The following is an 11752-nucleotide window of genomic DNA, read 5'->3' as shown; positions in this document are numbered from 1 at the left end:
GTTTAAAAGAACGTAGAAATTACCACACTTTTCCATAGTGGGTGCATTATTTTTAAATGCTATCAACAGTGTACAAAGGTTCTAATTTTTCTTTTTTTTGTTTTTTTGAGGCGGAGTCTCGCTCTGTCACCCGGGCTGGAGTGCAGTGGCCGGATCTCAGCTCACTGCAAGCTCCACCTCCCAGGTTCACGCCATTCTCTTGCCTCAGCCTCCTGAGTAGCTGGGACTACAGGCGCCTGCCCACCATGTCTGGCTAATTGCTTGTATTTTTAGTAGAGACAGGGTTTCACTGTGTCAGCCAGGATGGTCTCAAGCTCCTGACCTCGTGATCCGCCCGCCTCAGCCTCCCAAAGTGCTGGGGTTACAGGCGTGAGCCACCACATCCGGCCCAAAGGTTCTAATTTTTCTACATCCTTGCTGATACCATTTTCTGTTTTCTTGATAGTGTCCAGCGTAATGGGTATAATGTGATATCTCATGGTTTTGATCTGTATTTCCCTTATAAGTATGACTTTTAAAACTTTTCTTAGGTAGTTTACTTTTTATTCTTATTTGTTGTATTTGGTTCTTTTTGAGCGTGCTTGACCTTTTTTTTTTGTTTCAGATTTTATGTTTCTTGTTCATATTGTTTCTTACAATATATTACACATATGTATTTTGTGTTCTATGATAATTATGACATTTATAGTCCGTGGGTCTGATTATGCCGTCCATTGTTTCTGCTGACTCCCATTCATGGTGCTTTATTTCCTTGTTTACTTTGTTATTTCCTTGTTTACTTTATGACTTTTGTTTTTTTTGCATAATGTGAATTCATCTTTGGAACTGTTATCAGTGGAGCTCTTCAATGTTTTTGTTGGGGATATATTCCTCCAGAGAAGTTTTACCTGTTTTCACTATTCCTGGGGAAGCACTGCTAATGAAGGGGACTTTGGGTTAACATTTTTACTTGAGGTTATTGAGCCCATTTAGCAGTATCAGTTGGCCTCATAAACCTTCATAGTTACAGATTCTTCGGAGACGCTCCCTGCCTGACTTTTATCCAGTGGTATGGTTAACTCAAGCATGTTTATTTTCTGGTCTCTTCTTCAGAGTTGGGTTCGTTTTCATTTATCCTTGTCTCTTGGGTGCAGCCCTTTGGTAGGCCCTTTGTGCAGGCCTATTTTCCTAGCCCTTTGTGCTGGCCTGCCTTTAGTTTCCTCTAGTTTTTATACTCCATATAGTTCAGAATAGGAGGATTAATGTCACCACAATTCATGAGAACTCCTCAGAGTGAAAGCTAACTGAAGACTCCCTTGCTCCTTAGGGCTCCCAGATTGATTTTGCTTTTTGACCCAGTGAGATTCCATATTTTCTTGTCAGGTCAGTGCAGCACTTAAAATTTTATCCAGCTCTTTTAAGTTTTCATCGGGAGAGTTTTTTTGGGATCTGTGGTCTGCCATACTTCTGGAAATGGAAGTTAGGCGTCCCATTTGATGAGTGTCTTTTCTACTTCCCCTTACTCCTGAGAGCCACCTTGAGGCAGGAGCGAGGGGCCCAGAGGAGTGGAGGTCACTGATTGCAGGAGTTACATGTTCTCTTATCTTCTGTGTCTGCAGAACCCAGGCCAGGATCCACCCCCCAGGACATGCTAGCCACTGTTACTGCCTGACCACAAAAGCTTGAGAGTGAACCTACAGAGACTAGAAATTAGGTAGTTGGGGAGAGGAAGGTAGAATAACATCAGGAGGAAAAAATATTTGTCATCCTTTCTGGAGCGCTAAGGGGGCATAGGAGGTGTGTTGGGGCAAGACTGATTGTATGTATGTGCATGCATAACTCTTAGAATTGGCTGCAAAGGGGCAGATGGAGTCAGAATTTGCTGAGTGTGGTTTGCTTTTATGGGTTCGTAGGTAGACAGTTCAGTGAGCTTCCTGGCAGGCTGGCAGGGTAGAAGTTCACTGGAGAGGCTGGGCTTAAAAGCTGCCTGAGATAGCATGGGGAGTCTGTGGGATTAGTCCTTTAGTAAGGGCTCTGGCCACACAACATTGAAGTTGTATTTTCAGGTGACCAGGACAACCAGTTGATGATGGGGTCATTTGGGCCATGGTTTGCGTGTAGGGTACTAAACAACTCCTAACACTCTTTTTCCTGGCCACATAGCATTTTCACTTTATCACTGTCTATGTGCCTTGTGGTTCGGGAGCTGTTGGTTGGCCCCTGAGAACAGCCCACTGAGCTGGTGGATGGAGGAGAAAAGGCTCTGTCCCTGTTATGGGAGGAAATGGACTCGAGGAGCTACTTTACTGAGTATTTTTGCATTCAAGGCCCTGGGCTCTGTAGTTGAGTCTTAAGGATATGAGCAAATGACCCTTTGGTGGTACCTGCCTGGAACAGTCTCAGCTAGGGGATAGCAGAGGGGGCAGAGACCTGGTATGTCTAATATATTAGAGAAAATTAGGAAGCAGACCTGGGGAAGATTAGGAAGATGATGCTGAGGGTTTTATTTTAGCCTTCAGGAGAGGCCTTTGGATTCTCATAGAAAAAAAAACCATTCTCAGGGCCTCTCCTGAGGATACTGGCCCAGCTCTTGTGTCCACTGGACCCTGTAAGCAAGCACTGTGTGTATATATAATGTAGATCAGACCCAGCTACTATGTAAGTGTTGTATATACAGTTGTGATCAGGCTCAGCCTCCCTCTGAGTGTGCTTTGGATATACAGTGGAGATCAGACCCAGATTAGTGCAGATAGTATTCATGAAATGGTCTCACAAACAACAAAAGGAGACTGGTTTGTGAAGGGCGTGCTCTGAGTAGCTGACAAAGGGAGCTTTGGCACAGTTATCGAGAATTGGTCAGAAGCAGTGTGACTGAGCTGACCTCAGGGCCAGGTGGGGCTTCATTTGGTGGGGGTGAGGTAGGAATTAAAATGAATTATAGACAAGTAAGGCCACATTCACCTGAATAGTGCTGACACTTGTTCTTTGTATTTGGCATTTTTATGGAAGGGTCACATATGCATATGTCAAGCCACCGTGAATGTGATACCTGCAGGTACAAAAGGACCTATGTGTGTTGCATTGATGATGACTTGTGTCACAAAGATTGATACTATTGGTGACATAATTCTTCAAAATGGTCAACAAGCGTTGGTAAAGTTCTGATAAAAAGATCTTCGTTTTCTGTACTATTAGTATGTTTACTATACTATATTAAAATTGTGCAAAAGGTGTTTTATATTTATATAAATCTGAGTTTGGTTCTAAGCCCGAGTTAAATCATTGCACATAGGTTTTGGCAGGACAGATGGAAGTTGTGAGGGTATGAGACAGGTGTGGTTGTGGGACCGACCCACACGTGTGGGATCGCTGTAACCCTTTCCACCCCTTCTGCCATTGTGACAACCAACCTTCTCACCCAACAACTTTTAAAGCACCTTCTGGGTGCTCTGCTTCCTCCCTCCACTAACTGCCGCTGTTCTGGGTGCTGCAGGGAGACCGAGAAGGATATGACACCAGGCAGGAGAGCTGTTGGAGACGTACAAGAGCGGGCTTATTGGTCTGTTCTTGCTGTTGTAAAAGTGGCCCGGAGTGAGCTGTCCAGACACATTAAAAGGCATGGAAAGGTTAACATCTTAAAATGAGAAGGTAACTTGAATCAGCTGTCCAGGTGGTTTGCCAGTAGTCACACCATTTTGAAAATATTGGCATGGGGTCCCTGTGGTGCTGAGATATTTCCATAGCCTGAATCTTTGTGGAACTCACATCATCATTGTGTGCAAATGCAAATCCCCTACTCCTGTAATTAATTTCTGTGAGCTCTGGATAAACAGGGATGCCTCCTGACTTCTGTTTGCATTTCCCCCCAGTATTACTGCATTTTATCAGTTTATTGACAGGGTCAGGGTGACTGGTTTTCCATTAAATTATTCAAGCGTGACTGTCTAATCTCCTGGAAAACTAAGTAGATGCCCTTGGACGCTAACACTTTCCAAATCTGTTGTGATTTTGTTCTGCATCGCTAGGCAAGTCACGTCTTTCCAGGCCTCAGTTTCCTCAATGGTTAAACGGGGGTTATTACAACCTCAAGAAGTTATGAAGGGGATTAAATGCATTGACATTGGTAAAAATGCTTAAAACAGTACTCCGCACTTAAATGCTCACTTGCTGAAAGGGTTTCTAATGTCTTTACTCCAAAATATTTCAAACATACAGAAAATACAGAGAAAAATATATCAATATCCATGTCCCCACCTCCCAGATTTAACACATATTAACACATTTTGCCATATTTGATTCAGATTTTTTTTTTTTAATATGGAACACTTACGAATTTGCATGTCATCTTTATGGACAGGCTATGCTAATCTTCTCAGTATTGGTCCAGTTTTAGTACATGTGCTGCCGAAGTGAGCACTCAGATTGTGTAAAAAGAACTAACAGATCTGGTTGGCCTTTCTCTCCCCACGACCCCATCTCAGCTTCCACCTCGTCACTCCAGTTTCCCTCCCTCCCCTGTGGGTGCCCCCTTCTGTGAAGAGCTAGCGTGTCGCTTTCCAGTTCTGGTTTTATACTCCTATCCTGCACATAGTATCTGTTGACAACACAGGGAATTTCTTGTGGGTATTTGTAGTTACATAAGTGGTGTTCTACACTTTCTCTCTGCAGCTGTGTTTCATTAAGTGTTGTTTTCAGGATCCTTATGCTTTCTTGGTAGTTCATTTGTTTAAACTTCTATATAATATAGTTTTATATTCATTTCCCAGTTGGTAGTCTTTTGGGTTTTTCTGATGTTTAGCTGTTATGGACAGTGCAGCGGGAAGTTCTACTGGCATCTGTTAGTAGAAGCCAGGGATGCCATTAAACATCCTGGAATGCAGTGGAAGGCCCTCTGCCACCCCACAAGCAAAGACTCATGTAGCCCCAAATGTCATCTACTGTAGAATGTATTGTGCTGTGAATTGTGAGATGAAGGATTCGTTCTTTTTCCCCTCGAATAACCCGTCGACCCAGACACTGTTAAGGTGGTGAATTTTAAGTCAGAGGTATTTTTCCCTTAAATGGTAGCAAAGATCCTGTTGCCTTGCTTCTTAAGATACAATTTTTTTTAATTGACCTTTCTTGTCTTACAGGTTCTTAGACTCTGTGAGTAAAGACAGCTTCGTCTTCCCAGTTCATCATGGCTTCAACATCCAGGTAGGAGTGCCGTTTGATCAAATGTTTTATTGAAGAATGTATTCCCCTATGTTTTTGAAAGCCCAAGTCCGTGACATTTTTAGCTCTTGGCCTCAGTATAACAGTTGGTGTCCAGGAAGTATAAAGGAAGAAGGGAGAGGAGATGGGAGAAGAATGGGAAAAATGGGAAAAGGCCGATGGTTGTGTGGTATGGGTGTGGTCATGTAGCACTAATGTGTACACTCGACAGAAAACCATGACGTCACTTTCCTCATCTTTCAAGATAAAGACACCAGATGGTTACTCCTGGAGCCACCTCAGTCCCTGCAGGCTTTCTCATGCCCGGGGTTTGAACAGTCATGTGCAGAAGTTGTTTGAGGGTTTGGGGGTGAGGAGGAGCTTGGGCAGTCACAACTGGTAGAGACCTTGAGCTTGCAGCCCTGGATCTACCCCTGTGAACTGAGTGAGGCCAGGTCAGGAGAGTGTGAAGATGGCTGCTGTCCGCTGAGAACCTTACTCCAAGGCCCATGAGAAGGGCTTTGGATTTCCTTTCCCTTCAAACTGGTCTCTTGTCCTGGCCCATGCAGAGGGGGAGTGAGTGAATACCTCACCTCCCTGGAGGTCAGCATGGTGCCTGACAGTCAGTCTCCAGGCAGTGAGGTTAGAGTGAATTTCTAATGCAGCCTGAACTCCAGAGTCCATGGGTAGGTCTGCGCTGATGTAGCCTCTGTGGTAAATCCTGTTGCCTTCCTTTGGGATGGAGGGTCCTCACATAGCGGTTGGGGTCTGCAAAGGGGCACAGGGAAGCTGCAGGGACCTCTGTGCCTACCCTCCCTGCTAAGTCCATTCTCACAGCCAGGGTGATGTGTTTACAGCCTAGATGTGACTCCTCACTGTCCTGTTCCATGGTTTACCCCCACCCTTGGGGCTACCTGAACACTGGAAGTCCTGGCCAGGGCCTGTGGAGTCCTGTGGGGCCTGGTTCTCTCTGGCTCTACTCTGCTGTCTTGTCCTCATTGCACCTGCAGCCTCGCTGACCTCCTTGCCATTCTGCAGATGTCGAATCCCTTCAGTGTCAGGGCCGTGTGCCTGTGGTTCTCTCTGTCTGCCTGGACATCTTGTCTCCAGCTGTCTGCAGGGCTCATTCTCTCACCTCCTTCAGGCCTCCCACCCTGTGAGCCTTCTCTCACCATTCTGTCCAAAATAGCAGCCCTGGCTCTACCCCTTTGTTGCATTGTCCCTTATCTGGGACGGCATTCGTTGCTACCTGACACCGTCCTGCATAGCTACTTGTTTGTTGATCTGTTGTCTGACTCCTCCAGTTAGAACAAAAGTGCTGTGCAGGTTGGGAGTGGAGTTTACCCATCGCCAGCCCCTGGGCAGCACCTGCTCACTGGCTGTGCTCAAATGCAAGTACAGAGTCTCCCATTTAGCATGGTTCAACTTAAGATGGTGTAAAAGCCAGATACATTCTGTAGGAACTGTACTTTGAGTATCCATACAGTCACTCTGTTTTTCACTTTCAGTCCAGTAGTCAATAAATTATATGAGCTATTTAATACTTAATTATAAAATAGGCTTTGTGTTAGATGACTTTTTTTCCCAACTATAGGGTAATGTAAATGTTCTGAGCATGTTTAAGGCAGGCTAGGCTAAGCTACGATGTTTGGTAGGTTAGGTGTATTAAATGCATTTTCGACGTATGACATTTTTAACTCATGAGGGGTTTATTGGGATGTAACCTGATTGTTAAGTCGCGGAGCACCTATATCACTCACCATCCATTTGGTTCCTATGTCCACAGGGCCAGAGAGTGTCAGGACTTTCCATGTTTTCCAAATTGATTTGGCTTCTCATTTGCAGTTAGCATACAGTAGGATAGCTGCAAGGGAGCTGTCAGAAAATCCACATCTGCTCAGTTCTTGAATTTGGGTAGTGAGAGTTCAAGTAGGGAGAGTTTGAGAATTTGGGGAATGAGGGAAACTTCCATTTGTCAATAAGAGAGGGAAGGTATAGTAAGACAAATGTAATTCCAGAGCTCCTAGGGCTATTGAGTCTGAGGGGACAGGAGTGGGTGTCACTCCAGCTGACCAGGGCTCCCTGTTGTCAGTTTCTGTTATCTGGGGTGATGATAGCAGCATCTGGATTCATCACTAAAGGGGAACCTCTGTTTTAGAACACATCATTTAAGAAGGAAAGGAAGTAGGTAAGACCTCTTTATTCTGTCTCCCATTGTCAAAATACTTCTGCACTTAAAAGCATCATCTGTGGGCTGGGTGCCATGGCTCACGCCTGTAATCCCAGCACTTTGGGAGACTGAGGCGGGCGGATCACGAGGTCAGGAGATCAAGACCATCCTGACTAACATGGTGAAACCCCATCTCTACTAAAAATAAAAAAAATTAGCGGGGCATGGTGGCATGCACCTGTAGTCCCAGGTACTTGGGAGGCTGAGGCAGGAGAATTGCTTGAACCTGGGAGGTGGAGGTTGTAGTGAGTTGAGATCGCACCCCTGCGCTCCAGCCTGGGTGACAGAGTATGACACCATTTCAAAAAAAAAATAAAAATAAAAAGAATCTGTGTTTAGCTGGAAAATGTACTTACTGAATGCTGTGCCTTGTGGTGCCAGATGAGTGAAGCCATTCAAATGAAAGTGTTTTATAGGGGGAGCATCCTCCTCTTTTCTGCTGAAGCATTGGCTTTCTGGAATGGCCTCTTCCTGATTCTGTTTCCTGTTATAACAGAGATGTCATTGCTGGGAGAGGTATCCACTCAAAGCTGAAGTCTGCAAAGCTGCTCGAGGTTCTGAATGCTATGGAGGAGGAAGAGTCCAACAGCAACAGGGAAGAGATCTTCATTGCACCTCCTGACAATGCTGCGGGGGAATTCACTGATGAGGACTCAGGTGATGAAGACAGCCAGCGAGGTGCTCACCTGCCTGGCAGTGTGCTGCATGCTTCAGTCCTGTGTGAGGACTCTGGCACCGGCGAGGATAATGACGACCTGGAGCTGCAGCCGGCCAAGAAGAGGCAGAAAGCAGTTGTGAAACCTCAGCGCATTTGGACAAAAAGAGATATTCGTCCAGACTTTGGCAGTTGGACGGCATCAGATCCTCATATTGAGGATCTGAAAAGCCAAGAGCTGAGTCCTGTGGGCCTTTTTGAGTTGTTTTTTGATGAAGGAACAATTAATTTCATTGTTAATGAAACCAATCGTTATGCTTGGCAGAAGAATGTCAATCTGAGTCTTACGGCTCAGGAATTGAAGTGTGTTTTGGGCATTTTGATTTTAAGTGGGTACATCTCTTACCCAAGGAGAAGGATGTTCTGGGAAACGTCTCCCGATTCACACCATCATCTTGTGGCTGATGCAATCAGAAGGGACAGATTCGAACTCATCTTCTCATACTTACATTTTGCAGATAACAACGAACTTGATGCAGGTGATAGGTTTGCCAAGGTCAGACCTCTCATCATCCGGATGAACTGCAATTTCCAGAAGCACGCACCCTTGGAAGAGTTCTACAGCTTTGGCGAGTCTATGTGTGAGTACTTTGGGTACCGGGGGTCCAAGCAGCTGCACAGGGGGAAGCCTGTGCGACTTGGCTACAAGATTTGGTGTGGGACAACCAGCAGAGGCTACTTGGTGTGGTTCGAGCCCTCACAGGGCACACTTTTTACCAAGCCAGACAGGAGCCTGGATCTAGGAGGCAGTATGGTAATAAAATTTGTGGATGCGCTTCAGGAGCGTGGTTTTCTGCCATATCACATATTTTTTGACAAGGTTTTTACAAGTGTTAAACTGATGTCCATTTTGAGGAAAAAGGGGGTGAAGGCCACAGGAACTGTTCGTGAGTACAGGACTGAGCGATGTCCCCTAAAAGACCCCAAAGAACTGAGAAAAATGAAGAGGGGTTCATTTGATTACAAAGTTGATGAGAGTGAGGAGATCATCGTGTGCCGCTGGCACGATAGCAGCGTGGTCAACATCTGCTCCAATGCCGTGGGCATAGAGCCAGTGAGGCTGACCAGTCGTCACTCTGGAGCAACTAAGACGCGGACTCAGGTCCACCAGCCGTCACTGGTGAAGCTGTATCAGGAGAAGGTGGGCGGTGTTGGTAGGATGGACCAGAATATTGCCAGGTACAAGGTGAAGATCCGAGGCATGAAGTGGTACTCAAGCTTTATTGGCTATGTCATTGATGCTGCCCTCAACAATGCATGGCAGCTGCACAGGATCTGCTGCCAAGATGCCCAGGTGGACCTCCTTGCCTTCCGGAGATACGTCGCCTGTGTGTACCTGGAGAGCAATGCTGACACAACCTCCCAAGGGAGGCGAAGCAGGCGGTTGGAGACTGAGAGCCGCTTTGATATGGTTGGACACTGGATTATCCACCAGGACAAGAGGACCCGATGTGCCCTCTGCCACTCGCAGACCAACACCCGGTGCGAGAAGTGCCAGAAGGGTGTCCATGCCAAGTGCTTCAGGGAGTACCACATCCGGTGACATCAGGGGACATGCTTGTTTGGTTTATAATGAGATGTTCATAGGTAAATACAGATAGCAGTTGATCACTTCTGTTTTGTGTTGGAAAAAAGACCTGAATTTCTGATGACTTGGTTTTCTCTTTTCTCCCTACCCACAATCGTTGTCTTTTTTATTGTGTTCTGTTATACGTACATGTGATATAAATTAATATTTATATTCATTTATATTTATATTTTTGAACTTAAATGTATTTAAAGTTATGGGACCACTTTTTATTCAGATAAAAGTTGTGCTTTGGGGTATATTTGAACCCTAGCAAGAAGAATCAAAGGAAAACTTGCGAGAACAGTAAGAAGAGTTGACCATTGCATGCCCTGGTTTATAATCTAAGATAGGCAATAGTGTATAAATGTCATGTAAATGTGATGGATTTCTTAATCCTATTTATTTCATATTAATCCAAGGTTATCAAACTTCCCAGGGATCGATAATCTGCCTTGTATTTAGTCAGAGGGCTAGAGTTTCAGAGTTCATATTTTCTTGATAAAAATATTTTCCTAATACACATATATCAATGTGGGATTCATTTTATAAAAAATTATTTTTTTAATTTTGTGGGTACATAGTAGGTATGTATTTTTATGGGTTACGTGAGATATTTTGATACAGACATGCAATGTGGAAAAACCACATCAGGGTATATGGGCTATCCATCCTGTCAAACGTTTGTCCTTTGTGTTACAAACCAATTATACTGCTAGTTATTTTAAAATGTACAATTAAATTATTTTTAACTATATTCACCCTGTTGTGCTAGCAAATACTAGGTCTTACTAATTCTTTCTGTTTTTTCATACCCATTAACTATTGCCACTCTCCCCCACCCCCTAACCACCCTTGCCAAGCTCTGGTAACCTTCTTGCTACTCTATATGTCCATGAATTCAATTGTTTTCGTTTTTGGCTCCCACAAATAAGTGAGAACATCTGAAGTTTGCCTTTCTTTGCTTGGCTTATTTCACTTAACATTATGACTTCCACTCCCATTCATGTTGTTGCAAATGACTGAATATCATTTTTTTGTGTGTGGCTAAATATTAATAATACTTCATTGTATATATGTACATTTTCATTATCCATTCTTCTGTTGATGGACACTTAGGTTGCTCCCAAATCATGACTGTTGTGAATAGTGCAGAAGATAAACCATTGGAGTTCAGATCTTTCTTCAGTATACTGATTTTTTTTCTTTTGGGTGTGTACTTAGGAATGGGATTCCTGAATAATATGGTAGCTCTATTTTAGTTTTTGAGGAACTTTCAAACTGTTCTCCATAGAGGTTGTACTACTTTACATTCCCACCAACAGTGTTCAAGGGTTCCCTTTTCTCCACATCCTTGCCAGCATTTGTTATTGTCTGTCTTTTGGATTAAAGCCATTTTTACCAGGATGAGATATCTCAATGTAGTTTTGACTTGCAGTTTTCTGTTGATCAGTGATGTTGAGTACCTTTGTGTATACCTGTTTGCCATATGTACTTTTTGTTTTTGTTTTGAGATGGAGTTACCTTGTCACCCAGGCTGGAGTGCAGTGGTGCGTGATCTCGGCTCACTGCATCCTCTGTCTCCTGAAATCAAGTGATTCTCCTGCCTCAGCCTCCCAAGTAGCTGGGATTATAAGCACCCACCACCACATCCAGCTAATTTTTCTATTTTTAGTAGAGATGATGTTTCACCATGTTGGTCAGGCTGGTCGTGAACTGTTGAGCTCAAGTGATTTGTCCACCTCAGCCTCCCAACGTACATCTTTTTTTCTTTTTTTATATTATACTTTAACTTCTGGGGTACATGTGCAGAATGTGCAGTTTTTGTTACATAGGTATACACATGCCATGGTGGCTTGTTGCACCCATCAACCTGTCACCTACATTAGGTTTTTCTCCTACTGTTATCCCTCCTAGCCTCCCACCCCCCGACAGGCCCTGGTGTGAGGTTCCCCTCCGTATGTCCATGTGTTCTTATTCAACTCCCACTTATGAGTGAGAACATGCGGTGTTCAGTTTTCCGTTCTTGTGACAGTTTGTTGAGAATGATGGTTTCCAGCTTCATGTA

General features: G+C 44.3%; 1 protein-coding gene across 4 annotated transcripts in view; it reads left to right on the top strand.

Annotated features, from left to right (window-relative positions):
- Window positions 1–10441, top strand: part of PGBD2 (piggyBac transposable element derived 2) — a 20507-nt gene extending 10066 nt beyond the window's left edge. For 3 of the 4 annotated variants that reach the window (XM_017891106.1, XM_017891105.1, XM_017891107.1), the window contains 3 exons: window positions 3473–3627; window positions 5112–5175; window positions 7899–10441. In XM_017891106.1, coding sequence (XP_017746595.1) covers window positions 5159–5175; window positions 7899–9660 — 1779 coding nt within the window. In that variant the 5' untranslated portion in view covers window positions 3473–3627; window positions 5112–5158 and the 3' untranslated portion in view covers window positions 9661–10441. The remainder of the gene's footprint in view (window positions 1–3472; window positions 3628–5111; window positions 5176–7898) is intronic. The other variant, XM_017891104.1, reaches the window with a different exon arrangement.
- Window positions 10442–11752: the final 1311 nt, after the last annotated feature.

Source organism: Rhinopithecus bieti, unplaced genomic scaffold (assembly GCF_001698545.2).
Source record: "Rhinopithecus bieti isolate Rb0 unplaced genomic scaffold, ASM169854v2 scaffold_20860, whole genome shotgun sequence".
NCBI lineage: Eukaryota > Metazoa > Chordata > Mammalia > Primates > Cercopithecidae > Rhinopithecus > Rhinopithecus bieti.
This window is presented reverse-complemented; position numbering and strand designations above follow the sequence as displayed.